The 15,644-nt window shown below is 36.6% G+C and overlaps 1 protein-coding gene across 1 annotated transcript; it reads right to left on the bottom strand.

Annotated features, from left to right (window-relative positions):
• Nucleotides 1–341: 341 nt before the first annotated feature.
• Nucleotides 342–11,870, bottom strand: LOC148875700 (external alternative NAD(P)H-ubiquinone oxidoreductase B2, mitochondrial-like). The gene is made up of 10 exons (XM_088965855.1): nucleotides 11,613–11,870; nucleotides 9,375–9,651; nucleotides 7,102–7,308; nucleotides 6,483–6,733; nucleotides 5,342–5,561; nucleotides 5,076–5,180; nucleotides 3,362–3,634; nucleotides 3,121–3,242; nucleotides 975–1,094; nucleotides 342–844 (listed from the first exon to the last, which is right to left on the bottom strand). Exons 1-10 carry the CDS (start codon nucleotides 11,699–11,701, stop codon nucleotides 757–759), a joined length of 1,752 nt encoding a protein of 583 aa, XP_088821981.1. The 5' UTR covers nucleotides 11,702–11,870; the 3' UTR covers nucleotides 342–756.
• Between the last annotated feature and the right edge of the window lie 3,774 nt (nucleotides 11,871–15,644).

The following is a 15,644-nucleotide window of genomic DNA, read 5'->3' on the forward strand; positions in this document are numbered from 1 at the left end:
CTACAAGATCGTAATAGTTCAACTCGATAATACAGGATCAAATCAATCACAACCTACCAGAATTCCGCTTCAATTATGCTATGCATCACCTAGGCTCCAGCAGCAGATGAGTAGTGACGACCCTGCTCTTCATAAAACGAATTCCGTGATTCATATTGGGTCTCAGAGCTTATATAGTTGAGAGATTCTCATTCTGCTGTTGGGTAAATGACATGCATTAACTGACCAACATAATTATTATTTCTTGGTTTAAACACTAGTAACGACAAAAGCCTGGTCAGTTCAAAATTCAAAATTCAATCCATCGATTCCTAAACACAGTTATAAGAGCTCAAGCATGATTGAAAAATAAAGTTATGATTTGACAACACCATGGTCTGTCTGTTGTTATTAAGTAAAAATCATTGGAGATGGCGTGCGTAATCCATGCTATCCCTTTAAGATTTTACATTTATATGATTTGCACTCCTTGAATATAAAAATGGAAGTGCCAAGCTAGGATGCCACAGAATGCATGGCAACTTCGTACAAGGAAAAGAATAAAAAAAAAAATTCCACTACTCAAAACTTCTTAAAGAATCAAGGAAAAAAAGTTATTTGAAGAATGAAAACAAAATCTGGCATTTTCTCATGAATGATTATGCCAAGTTGAAAACAATGAACAAGAAGCAGAGTAAAATATCTATTAGAAATGTGATTGTGGATACAAGATCCCTAGGGAATAATAATATCCTGCTCTGAGGTTGTTTGAGTGCCTCAAATGCCACTTGAATCCCTTCCGAAAACTAATCGCCTTGTCCAGTCAGATACCACCAATACCCTTGTTCGCCAGCTTACTTGTTTACTGAAATTTGTAAAGGAACAGTAAGAGAATCACAATTGACTAACATTTTCATATCGGTACAGAATAAGCACCCAGACTGCCAACACTGAGCAGTGAGCACATTATAATTTAAGCAGAATGAAAATATTACCTGGCGTATACAGAATACCAAAGCCACTGGCTGCTGTAACCTATAGAAACACTATCCCAAGGCAACTGGAGTGCAGTTTGTTCTCCTCCGAGTGGAGCAAATTGCCCCAAATGCTTGTACCTTTCAATTGAAAGCCAAGTAAGAACCATGTGATGAAACTCCTCTTTTTTATTTTTCGTATTAAAAAACTTGTGAACTCAATTAACTACACAGGGTATCTCTAAAGCTTGAATAAATAATGGTAAAAGAGGTGAAAATGGCAGTATAAAAGCTTTTCAATTCAAATAAACCATAAAATAGGTACAGTATATGTGTAAGCTAAGATAGGAATCCAACTAGTATATGTTCTGAATAAGTTAGACTCTCTCTCTCTCTCTCTCTCTCTCTCTCTCTCTCTCTCTCTCTCTCTCTCTCTCAGAGTATGTGCTTCCTTTGTAAGTGCAGTGGTGAAACCACAAATCACCTACTAGTCTCCTATCCTTTTGTAAGCAGTGTATGAGAACCCTTTCTTTCTTCTTTTTGGTGCTAGGTGGTGTCCCCCACAATTGAAGCAGCATTCTTTTTCTGATCAGTCACAAGATGTGGGAACGTTATTCTTTACATTCTTTTGTCTCACCATCAAAGAAATGGGGTAAAATCCTTTGGAGATGCACAAGAGCATCTGTTCTTTGGTACATTTGGGAGGAAAGGTTGCAAGGATATCCTAAACAAGAACCATTTGAGAGAGGCAACCTTACAGTCTATTGAGATTAATCCATTGGGTGAAAACAAGGTTGTATAAAATTGATGATATACTTAGAGGTTGGAGGGTAGTGGCATCTACAGCCATGCAGCAAAATATTATGGTTACCTCCTGGACTGCCCCTCAGTTCAAAATTAAACTGAGTTTCAATGGATGAAATATTGGGAACCCCAACAGTCAAAAATTGGTGGTGTTTTCCGAAATCATCAGGGTAACATTTAAAAGGCTTTCTCAGGGCCAACTGGAGTGGGCTTTTGGTAGCCCTTCAAGGTCTAAGATTTGCAAAGACATCAGATTTCAGGGAGAAGATAGCTGAAGGAGATTCCAAAACCATTGTTGTGTTGTTGAGAGATTCCATGGAAGGCCCTTGGAGACTAAGAAATCTAATTATAGAAGCCAGGTCTCTTATTGAGGTGCTGCCAGCTGAATTAAGTTGGGTGCCAAGGTTAGCAAGCTCCCTTGCAGATTCACTTGCCCAGGAAGGGATCAATAGACATCCTGGTGTGGGGTGAAATACTCTTTAAGTTGATTGAGTGAGGTCCTAGGGTGGAGTTGTCTTGTAGGAGGGGAGGGCGAAGGAAGCAACCGTGGGCTAAATCATCACCTAGGTGTCAATGCACTCTGCTTTTCACCTAGCTGCACTTCAGCACTTTGACAAATATTCTATATAGGGAATATGATTTTTATTGTTCAAATAAAAAAAATTAAGAAGTGATCTGTTACAAGTTGGAGGAGCAAAAGAGCTAGGGCAGGAAAAAAGAACATGGATTGAAGTAGCAAGATATGATATGGGTTCTCATAACTTAACAGTGGATATGACACTGAACAGAATGGAATGGCAATACAGGATTCATGTAGCTGAGAGATGATAGGCACATGTTCTTCAAACCTCTTATTTACATCACCCTCATCTAATCCTTGTCCAAACTATATAGGGTCAAACTACATAAATCTTCTCCCTCCATATAGCTGGGAGATGACTTAGATGATGATGGTATAAAAAATGAGTTTAAGATCATTGGTCTTATCATCACTCCCCCCCCCCCCCCCCGCAAAGAAAAAAAGATCATAGACGGACTATTGATCTAATGAATACAACTATATTATTTTAAATATAAAACTATATTCCCTTATTACATGGTTTTCTTAAGTCAGTCATTGTCACAAACAGGATTCTTTACCTTTTTCTTATTACAAAGTTATAAAAAGGGATTTGCAGTGAAAAAATGATAAAAAAAAAAAGCTTTGACAATTTAGTCAAATAACAGGAAATAGCATAAGCATAGGGGAGGTTTCTTTTTACAGAAATTTTCACTCATTGACAAGAAAACAAAAATATCTACAGCAAATCAGATGGATAAACATGGAAATGAGAAGATGAGTTTGTGTAAAAGTTAAACTCACTGAAAGGGAAGAAAGCGATGACGTCCTGATCCCCTGAATCTGAGAGGACCTTCTGGATTTTTTTCACACTCCTCCATACGGTTGAAACACCTGGCAAGGTAAGCACCTTGTTGAGCAGCAACCTAAGTCCACCATACAATGATAAAAGTGTAAGGTATGATTTAGAATAATGCCACTGGATGATATAAGAAATTTCACTTCATCAGTGAACAAGCATATAGTATGTTGATCAAGAGCTAACCTGAGCTGTTGCTGGAAGAATCTTCATCTGGGAATCAACTTCGGACAGAACTGATTTCAGTTGTTCAATATCAAGTTCAGTGGATTTCTTTCCGTCATTTTTATTGGAATCCTTCAAGAGTTCTACAATGTTTCTCATCTTCTTATGCTTCAAATAGAGCTCCACCTGAGGATACCTTATACAGATGTCATCAAACACATCGTTAACTGCATCAACAGTTAAAGTTCCAGATTTGTTCTTGTCTGCTTTATCAAATATCACTGAAATGTCTTCCTGATGCACATAAACAAGAAAAAAAAAGAAAATATTAGCAATAATAATTTAACTTGACCCTTTGATTTTATGCTAAAATGCTTTAAGAATATGAAGTGTGTCTAACTTTCACAGGATATCATGACTTCAGTTTATTTTCATTCTGTTCTCCTGTCAACCCTTTCGAAGATCTCATTCACAAACAAATCATAATGCTGGTATTTGTTTAATTTATTCTCTACAGTTTTATCTTTATTCAGAACCTTGCATAGACCTTAGATTGATAGTACTAATAAATGATCCATTATTGTTCCTAAGGAACATTGCTGCTTATTGAGGATTCCTTTCTCATATTTCACATGCTTCAAAGAAGTAAAGTTTCATAGAACCACTCCAAGCAAATTTTTAAATGTAATGCACTGAAGCTGACCATGACATACAGGTCGCCTGGCTCAAATTGAGGTATGGTGATATAAGAAATGACTCCTCAGCACTGAAAAAATAAAATGCAAAAGTTCACATGTAACACAAATTCCTGAATTCAAGATGAATGCACCTTAAAGTCCAAGGAATTGAGTTCTTATTGATCACCTCAAGGGAAAGGCATGTAGGCCACTGAGTGATTTGTAGGAAGCATGAAGATAATGTGAGACATTTACTTCATCCAATGAAAGGTATTACTTTTCATATGTCATGTTTTCCTTGTTATTTAAAACAATGTGTTTTAGCCCCAGTTCACCCCCTGTTGAAACTAGGGAGTTACACTTTCTACATAAATTGACTGAACTATGCAATTGCACATTAGAAAGATGTAAAGTAAGCATTCTGCCAAAGGTTCTGAGATTACTGATAACTGAGACAAAATAGAACTAGATTTTTGTCAAGTTTCATTAAGAGAATAACAAAATTTTCTTTCTTTGCATAAGATATATTACTGACATGCAACAGAAAACAATAAACTGAATTGAAAGCTGCAACTTTCCCAGTGAAATCTCAATATTGGTGTAAAAGTTCTTGATTAAACAGCATGGAATAGAGTGGAAACAGAGACAATGGACCTCATAATCGCCAAAATTTTCTTATGCTCATAATGAAAGTAAAAATGTGAAGAAGCTTGATGCAAGACTTACCTCAGAGAGTACAATATTTATTTACAAAATGTGGGATCATATCTAGATTACCTAGATATAGAAAGGACATGGTTGGACAAGGTGTAGGATAGGGAATTTACACGAAAAATTAAAGTATCCAACACAATATAGTACCCTTGTACAGGTATCATACAGTTCAAATATATGAATGTTTAAAAGATCAGAGCATGGAGGTAAAATATAATAGTAAACCAAAACAAAAAGTACAGTCCTGTGACACCTAACACCAAAGATTTACAGGTACTCATTTTTTGTGCCACCTAAGATATCAGAGAATACAAAAGTAAAGAAAACCTCCAATCACTACATACCATCACTTTTCGTTGATTTATAGTGGCACAGTCACCAAGTGCATATATGTTATTACACCCCTCAACTCGCAGCCATTCATCGGTTGCTAAAGCGCGCCTGTTAGTCTGGAATTGAAAGGAAAAATTGTTTACCAATATAAGCTAATAACAACCAAACTACATATTAGAAAATCTAAATTATATCTACTGAAGAAACAAAATGAACCTAGCTCCTAATAAATTTCAATCAAAACAAAAATAGAAAAAGGCAAGTTCAGAAGCCTAACCTGACCGATTTGCTTCATAAAATCCATTACAATAGGGCGGGTCCCAATACCAGTTGACCAGACAACCATTCCATATGGTATAGAGGAAACGCTCCCAGTTGATCTTTCCTTAGTAGAAATACCTGTATCAGACACCTTTACAACCATGGACCCTGTTTTCACATTGATACCATCTCTTTGGAACTTCTCTTCAGCAAAAGCAGTGATTCTTTTGTCAAACCTTCAAAATTTGTAGAGGCATGAGAAAAAAGTTTAGTAAATGGAAATGACATGACTGAAGTTTTGTCATATCTATTTTACTCTCTCCTTCCTGCATATCTCGTCACTTCATGCATTCACTTCAATGTAAGAATGTTTCTAATTAGTATATAGGTAAAGTTGAGTATCTGTTTTTTTCTTTTTTTTTTTTTTTTTTGAGAAAAACGTAACTTGATTCAAAAGAAACAAGATACAAATTTGAGTATTCATTTCAAAGATAATCTAAAAGTAAGAGCATTCACCAACTTTAGTATGCATCCAAGCTTTTCAAATGAGCCCAACAAGAACCAACAAAATATGCAATTTTAAATCAGGATTGCTTTACCAAATTATCTTGATGAGGATTCTCTAAATTTTGATCAAACAGATGCAACCTTGTCGTATACATTATGTGAAGATCTATATTACAAAAAAATAAAGTTTTACCTGTGTTTAACTATGCCTTAATAAGTTTAGTTATGTTGTATGACAGAAGTGGACAACAGCAGGCACCAATTCAATGAAGATATGTTGGGAAAAATGGAAGGAAGGAAACAAAAGAATTTCTTATGGAAGATCACATACTACTTATGGATGTTTATTTGTTGGTTTTGGATTTATTGTTGGCAACTCCTGAATATGAAGATATGAACAGAGATTTGTTTGGGGGTCGTATTTGAATCTTGTGGTTGAGGATTAGGAATTCATATTTTCTTTTCTACTGTAACTTCTAATTTTGATGCAAGATATTGTGGTTAATTTGATTATGCTGAAACCTCTTCACTTTTCATGTAAGTTTTTATTGTAATTTATTGTATTACATGAAAATTTATCTTATTGTAAAGAAAACAACAAAGATGGTATCTTATAAGCAAAGAAAGTTTAAAATATCATCTTCACTTACATGCTCAAAATATGATCTCCTGCCTCAAGAAGTGTTATTTTCACTAGATCTTTAACATCAGGATACAGCTTAACTAAATCCTCACGTACAAAGTCATGAAGCTCTGCAGCAAACTCCACACCTGTAGGTCCACCACCAACAATCACGAAATGAAGATTTTTCTTTCTCTCTTCTTCACTTAAGTTAGGAAGGCTAGCCCTCTCAAAACAGTCGATGACACTCCTACGGATGCTCTGAGCATCCTCTACCTCCTGCATGAAAAAGTGCAAATTCCTGAACAACAGTACTAATAAAGATAACCAAAAAGAAACGGTATTACTGTTACAAAAAATCCCAACTGTAGTTTAATTATTTACAATTTGAATGCCAACAACTTCATGCTAAGAGGAAGGGTTTTGGAAGCTGCAGTCTATGACCATGCAGCAGGAAAGAACGTGAATCTTAGTTGCCAGTCCCATTTTTTGTGCTAGTAGGTACCCAATTTCCATGTCTTTTATATTCCATGAAGAAAAAATAGCAGATCACTTGACTTTATTGAAATATATATATATATATATATATATATATAAATAGCTAAGAAAAAATAACCGTATACCAAATGGAAGCATAGGGAGTTCACCTTCAAGAAATGACAATGCTCCACAACACCAGGAGTGTTGAATGTATTGGAACGGGCTCCCATAGCAATCACCAGATAGTCATAATCTATAATAAATTCTTCTTTCCCATCTAAGTTTGGTTGGAGGACTGACCGACAATGAATTTTTTTATTTTCAGCATCAACCTTTGTACATTCAGCTTCCCAAAATCGAAAGTCACCATTTTTCTGTCATGTCAGAAAGGAAAACATGGAAAGCATTGTCTCAGCAGCTAAAAGGATCACTATAATAGAATATATATTTTTTAATAAATGATTATTAAAATAAAAACAGATCAGGAAGAAAGAGTTATCTGCAACACCTCATCAAGTTACACATCACAAGAAGAGTCTTTTATCTTATGCCTTCATCAACTACTCACTAATTCCTTGAAACAAAAAGACCACAGCCATATGATTGAAATTCAGAACCTCAAACACAAAGCAAATGCAGCATCCATATCATTAGATCCATAAGCTCCTTGATTAACAAGTTAACAACTTTTCACCACTGTTTGACACCGCACTCCTCCCCCCTCCCCCAATAAAAAATAAAAAAAATAAAAAAATAAAAAAAGCCACCACTAAACTTCCTGAACTCTGCTAACTCCAAATCAACACTGCTACCAACCTATACAAGCTTAAGCCTATGCCCTTATTGGTGTCCTCTTCTAGCTCTGGCCTTTCATCTTGGATTCACCTGCCTCTCATCATTCTTCCGTGCAGCCTTTTCTTGTTATCTCCATTTGGACTGGATTAATTCCTCTCAAAGTTATAACTTTTTGTTGGGAGGCATACCATAACAAAATCAATACATGTGATTAATTGCAGTAAATTGGCAATAGAGACAGGTTTTAGGGAAATCAAGCTTTTTATCTAGGAAAAAGATTGTGGCAGTAAATTGGATACCAAAATCAGTAAACTGCTTCGCCAATTCACTTGCTCAACAAGGAGTCAATAGGGAATATATGTTCTGGGGAATTACCAATGAAATACTAAAGTAAAAAAGTCATAGCAAACTTTGTGAACATATGCTTTGGGAAATTCTTTGCTATCCTAATTCGAAAAGCACTTTTCTTGCAAACTCTTCACCACCCAAAAAGAATAGTCCCAATTTCCCCTGTGTCTAGAATAGCTATTTTAAGTTGTTTAAATAGCTATAATTTCCATATAAACAAATCAACTGAAGCCCAGCCTATACAAATCCTTTAAATCACTCTTTTATAGATGCATGATATAACAGAAGGGCATAAGGATTAAGGAGCTTGTACCTTGAAATCCCCATGCAATAAATGCCCAAAGCTTGTTCACTTCTTTCAGAAGAGATACTTAACCCTATAGCTTATCTAGGTACAAGATATTATATTTATGTAGAAAGCTCTGTGGAGGCTGGTCTGGGTATCAAGAGTCCAGTGTTCCTAACCCTTCATTTCCATGTTTGACACCATAAGATGTCTCAACATATAATAATTTTCTTGTTTATAGCCTCAGAAGAGAAATCAGCAAATATATGGAAATCATATCAATTATATGTAGTGAGAAATGATTTAAGGTTCCATAAATTAACAATGGATACGGTATTGACAGAGCAGAATGATGGAACAGGATTCAAGTACCCCCATACAGATGGGACAGGGCTTAGATGATGATTATGATAGTGATATGGAAATCTTATCAACGGGATACAGAACCAACCTTTCACAAGTGAAACAACATTTTCCATTAAGAATAAGAAGAATGGTCAATTCAAACTATAATGTGCCAGGGCGCATACCAAACATTAGGATTCCCTACTTTGATCATAGCAGCAAAATAGGCTTCACAATGAAAGAACATAAAGAGCGCTTTTAAACATAATAATCTTTAATGGCAGAAAGTGCTTATTCTATAACTTCAATTAAATTCAGTATATGGAATTAATTCTTAGTACTTTCTTTAAGACCATCTAACTTTATTGAGAAATTTTCTTTCCTTGTTTTTTCATTTTCTTTCTGGGATATAGCCATTATATGTAATCTCTACCATTTCTCTTTCACAAAGTGTCTTTATACTAAGAATTCCTTCCAAGGGAAACTCTTTGCGTCAGGGGAGCAATTCTTAAACTACAGACAACTCTATGATAGAAAACGTTGGCACTATATGGGTGATATAAACTTACAGAAGCAACCATACTAGAGAATTAACAAGAAACTAACTAGTTGATAAAAAGATACATCGTACAAAATCACCCACCCACACATGATGGAATTATTTACCTTGCTGACAATGTTACGAATTGGCTCAATAATACTCCGGGCTTCCACCTTGCCACATGTAACACTAGGCAATAAAGGGGTAAATGCAAAATAGTTCCGAGGTGACACCACATGAACATCATACAGGGAACTATCAAGATTTTTCAAGAAGCTTGTGCCAGCCCAACCAGTTCCAAGTACCACCACCCTCTTTTTCTTGCTATCCATATGAGATGACAAGGCACTGTTTGAACCATTGTATGATTTTGATTCAGAATAGGCCACAAGACTTCCACCACTGCAAAGAATGCAAGAAAAAATAGCATATATTAATTGTCTCTTGTCTGATATGAGTACAGAAAAGAAAGCAATGATGCAGAAGCAGAGATACAAGAATAAAATTACTTCTATACAAGGTATTGAAAAGAAAGAAGCAATGATGGTGATATGAGATGGAAGGGTTGAATCCACTAGGAAACCCCTTATTACATACGGAGAAAGCTTAAGATGATTTTGTAGGGGCTGAAAGTGGGAGATTCTCATGTTTTCAATTCTCATACAAATATACAATACAGCAATGCCTCATATGATTTGACTAATGTGGGTTGGAATTCATCTAAATCCTTCATAGCATGCCCATATCAACTAGAGGATCTTTCATTAACACCAGGGAAAGCATGTGTTATACCCAGTTAAAGAGCTAATTGAATTACATCTGAGTTTGTACATTTGTTATGGCAGAGTTTTTTGTGCATTTTATTTTCTTTTTGTCCCTACTTCCTAAGATTAATGTTTACTAGTTAGGTAAAACTACATGGTTCAACAAATAGTTCCTTTTTTGGATGTATGAAATTCCATCCTTCCACCGAAAGTTTTATGGCACCTTTTTTAATTATTAATAAATTGGTAGATGTACAAAGCCAGGTTTCTTCCACTATGCAATTCATACCGTGGATTCAATAAAAAGAAGTTACTGCCATTTACTGAAGTCTGTACACTCGCTCTAGTTTAAGGATTAGATTGAAGAAACATTGACACATTGAAAAGTGAACCAGTATCCGAGCTTCCTTGACTATTAATAAGCTAGTTTTGTAAGGCTTTATTCTGAATTCTAGATGGCTCAACAAATACACTTATATTTGAATTTCCAACTTTAAACCACGTGATTTATTGGTTTTACACATCAAAGTTAAATAAATAAGTAAAATGGGGGACAACAATCACAAAAGTTTATGGACTAAAGATTTTAGAGAGGATTACTCAGGAAATTAGATGGAGCCATCACCTATGCGGCATATATGGCACACATTCAGAGCATTGTGACTGGTCAAGGAAACTTGTAAGCAGATAAAATCTTCAGACCAAATTGACTCTCAGGTCACAATAAATATTGGTTCGCAATCTTTTGCTCATCCAAAAGATAAAATTGGAATGTTGCATTCATCAGACCAGATCAATTTTCAGAACAGAGTACCTCCTTTGAAAGAAGCTATATATGTGTGTCATATCACATGTATGGGCAGCTAAAAAAGAAGGGAATAATGTAGGGATTCCCTAGCGTGACTTGGAGAATTTAATTCAAGGAGAATATAACTATTATATAACATCAGTGTAATTCAATTTATTAAACTTCAACATTTAAAAATTAAAACTAAACTTTTATTTCCAAAGTTCTACACATGCTACGGTTTCAGAGATTGCTTTGTCATGCATCAGTAAAAGTCAAGATTCTTCTTTACTTCTGGGGATAAAGGACAACTTCACGATTTATTCCCACCACTGTTTTTTTTTCTTTCTTTTTTCCTCTAGACAAATTGATTATACATATATTAACCAATAGTATGAGAGCAGGAGTTAATCCTTAAAACTCTGGCAATGTGCAGAGTTATCACGCAAAGTAGTAGGAATCATCTAATCAAAAAGAATTAGAAACCAAAAAAAAAAAAGAAAAAAAAAAAACAGAAGATTACAACGAAACAGCGTCAGTAACTAACATTACTAGAAAAAGAGAGAAAACTAGCATTAATGATTCTTATTAACCGTCTATCTGATATGAAACAAGTCAGAAATTCTTAGCTAAAAATTCTTAGTGCAATTAAATGGGATAAAAAAAAACAATAAAGAATGAACTAGAATCGTAAACATCCAGTGAAAGAAAAACTTCAGACATAGCTCAAATCTAACAGAAACATCTTAACAACAACAAATAAAATCAAACCAACATTTCGTATATTCAACAGGGTAGTTTAAATGGCAAACCTGACGGTGAAGAGAACAATGAGCTTAGAGAGCGAAGGGTAGTCATGAAAAGCTCGTGAGGCTCTTTCGTAGAAAGAGAAGCCACGCATTGTGTCGTTAATTCCTTTTCCCTTGGGTGAAAAAGGAAACCGGAGAATTCAGAGTTCAAAGCGCTTCTGGTCTTGTTTATTGCGTATTTATAGGACGCACTCAGACAGAGAAACTGAAGAAAGAAACGCAGACACGAGACGGGTCCGGAGTCCCGAAAGGTAGGAACCTGAATGAATTGTGAATTGTTCGCGACGTGATCGCATTGGCTCCAGCGTGAGCGTGCCCTACACGCGTCCCACAATACATCCCAACCGTGCATTTGGAACATCATCCTACGACATGTTGGACCCATTTTTTTATCAGTATTTCTTTGACTTGTCACAAAAGAAAACCATTCATTCCTGATTTCCTTCGGCAGGGAAGTTGTGCTCTTCTAGAGGTGAACACGTTGTGTTATTTTGAGAAAGCAATGGCTGGCCATATGTTTGGACAGCCTGGCTACAACAGGGCTCTCTCTGCATGACACGTAATTCACCCAGCCAATCTCGAACTGACGTATCATGCTGAATGGAACTTGGACAACCAAAGTTCTCTCGTGTAACTACTGTTTTATTTGACTCATGACGGGCTGCCTTTTAGTTTGACTTTCAACGCCTTGATCATTGGTCCACTGATCGGATCGGATGGTTCTAGATCAAATCATTCTACGTTGGAATTTGGAATATTCTATTTCATCTTTAAAAGGCTTTGGCCAAAAATGGAAAATAGAAGGTTCGAGGAAGAGACAAGAAAGAGTCTTTAAACCAAAGCCAAAGCCCAAAGGTAGCGATTGTAATGATAGGATGAGGAGGTAAAACGTGTTTTAGGGCCAAGAGATGGTCACGGCCCCACCAGCTAGAGGATTGTCCAGACTCTTGTATCTCAGCATCATTGACCATCCACGGTGAAATCGTAGGGATTGTGAGCTGTTGATCTCATAGATGGGAGGCAGGTAGATCCCCACCCTACCCATGACCCAACCTTTGGTACGTCAGAATGCATGTAAGTTTGAATGCGTAAATCATCACTTTCCTATTTTCTTGGCAACTGACAACTGGTAACGTCTGTCACGGGAATCCGTGTCAAATGGGAATTCGGTGTTTCCAAATTTTTCGGGTGCATTGCATGCCTGCCATGACTTTCGCCTTTCCATTGCGACCCGGAACCGCAAAGAAAGGAAAGAGCAAAAGCCGTTGAGAATTGAGGTGGTTGGTACTTGGTTGGTCGAGTCTTTATATAGATCATAGATACACGTGAAGCACATCGAATGATGGAAGATGCTCCTGATGTGCGGCTGTAATGTATTGTCTTGTAGAGTACTGTGGATGGCTGACCTATACGAAATCAACCCTTGCATGGGCCTACACTACACATCGAGGGGCAGCCCATCTCCCATGCCCCATCGGCCCATCCCCTTGACCTTCCCGCACCACACTAGTGGCAGCAGGATTTGATCAGGAAAATATTACGAGTCAGAGATTCTACCAATTGTATCCATGGAGCCCGGCTTCAGTGAGAGCAAAGCCCGTTCTAACAGCCTTCACATAACTATCGAGATATTCTCAATGCAAGATTGCAAGGGATTGCTCAAAGGGTGTGAGCATCGACTTGCTCTGATAGAAGCCGAACTCGTATCCATGTGATTAATTTGGTGTAGGTAAAATGCCAATCGGTTGCATCATTGCGAACATTGGATTTATTTGGTTAAAAATATTTATGTAAGTTCCGGTATGATGCTGGAAAGACATCATATCATCACAAAACTTGTAGCCAATCAACTAGGGTTGTTCACAGGTTGGGTTGGGTCGGTTTACAGGGGTTTTCCCAACCCATGAGGTGGAAACCGAAACCGACCCACTGATAGGCAAAACCGACCTGGTCGGTTTGAGTCAAGTTGGGTCAGTTTCGGTTTTGTTCCTGTACAAAAATGATAGAGAAGCCTAGAACTAGAAGGACACCTAATTCTAATTGTAATTGCCTAATGGGTTGCCTATTTGGTGTAAAAGACTATAGAAATTAGGATAGATACAATTTAGTTAAGTAAGAACTAGAAGATAGGGTTGTTTTAGTTCTACAAGAAGACTAGTTAAGTAGGAAACTAGGAACTACCAAACTAGAAAATTATTTGGTTCTGTTTGATTCGGGTCAGTTTCAGTTTTCACATAAGAAAACTGAAATCGACCCGATATATTGGTTTATGATTTTGCCCAACCTGAAACTGGCCGATACTGATGAAAACCCGATCAACTCGGGTTGGATCGGTTCGGGTTGGTCGGGTTGGGCCTTCTTATGAACAGCCCTACAATCAACTGCCATGATAAAGACACTCTTATGTGTGTTGCACTCCCTATGTTATACTTACCAGACTACTAGTATGCATCTGTCAATTTGAATTTTAATCTCTCTTTCTTTCTACTTTTTAAATTTAAATTTAAATTTTCATTTTATCCTTCTTATTTATAAGACTTTTAATTAAACTTTGAATTTGAGACATTATTAAATGTCAATATCATTTAGGGCAAATTTCTTAAATTATCCCTATAGTTTAGGAAATTGATTAACAATACCCGTATTGTTTCAATATTGTCTTAAAGTATCCTATATACTGTTCCTAACAATTGTCGCCATCATTAAATTGTAACCGAAGAAAAAAATAAAATATCCAATTTTCACTCCACTATTTCTCAATTTTTCAAAATAAAACCCTCTTTGCATGTCTCCCCATACAGGGCTGCCTGGACCCAGCCAACTAGTATGGCATTGAACCAAGCCTCTTTTATGTCTCCCCATACCAATTCTAAAGAAGTAAAAATCCCTTCCCTGGTTATGTAAGCCGATTTTAGAGCCTAAGGCCATGTTTGATTCACTGCTCTGGCCTCATTCTTTTAATTCTTGCTCGTTCTAGGCAAAAATGGGCAAAAATGAATAACATTAGAGTGTTTGGTTACAAAATTTTTTCCAAGGGCCACATTCTTTTTAGAATGAAAAATAGCAATGAAGCATTGTGGGACCAATGAGCAAGTAGTTGATGTTCTTACCAAGTCACTGCCACGTGCCAAACACGAGTACTTCAGACCACAGATGGGAGTAACAAGTTTTGAAGCAAGGGGGAGTGTTGATAGTGCTTCAAACTAAGTGAACTTAGTGGGTGATTTACTTCCTAAATGTTAGGCACTATGATAGTGCTTCAAACTAAGTGGACTTAGTGGGTGATTTACTTCCTAATTGTTAGGCATTATGTTGATTAGTGTTTCAAACTTAGTGTACTTAGTGGGTGAGTTACTTCCTAGTTGTTAGGAACTATTTCAAGTTAGTGAACCATGTTTATCCACTTTCTAGTTTAATTGTTTATTTTTAGTTCAGGTTAGTTTTGCTACAAGCCTATCTATTTGTTCTTTTCCCAACAATTTCTTTGGTATCAGAGCCAGGTTAGGTCTTTATCTGGGCAAAGGGTAAAGTAAGAGAGAAAAAAGAGTTCTGCCATGGGAAGTGTTAGCGTATTCCATCAGATTTAGTATTGTATCTTTATCCCTTTAATTCTAGGAGATATAGTTCCACTCCAATTAGTTGTACATATCTTTTTATTTTCGTTTTGTATTCCAATTTAGGTTGCCGACCTGTTCTCTGGTTGTATCCCTAGCTTTATTATAAATAGGTTGTAACCTATTGAATTCATATCAAGAAATATTATTTTCCCATTTATCTTCTTTGTTTTGTCGTATCATGGTATTAGAGTTGTGATCCGCGTCTCCTTGCCTCCTCTGCGTTTCTCGTTTCTCTTCTACAAATTTTGATTTGGTCTGAGTTTGGTGGACCTTGATCAAGCTGTGCTTATTCTGCCCAGCAATTCTTGATCTATCCGTTCACCGACGTTTCTTGTTTCTTCTCTACAAATCTTGATCAGACTGCAATTCCTGTCTCAACCGCGATCAGTGCTTGCTCAATGGTTCTTGATCCAACCGT

This window comes from Nelumbo lutea, chromosome 1 (genome assembly GCF_056320005.1).
Source record: "Nelumbo lutea isolate HS-2025 chromosome 1, American lotus-T2T, whole genome shotgun sequence".
NCBI lineage: Eukaryota > Viridiplantae > Streptophyta > Magnoliopsida > Proteales > Nelumbonaceae > Nelumbo > Nelumbo lutea.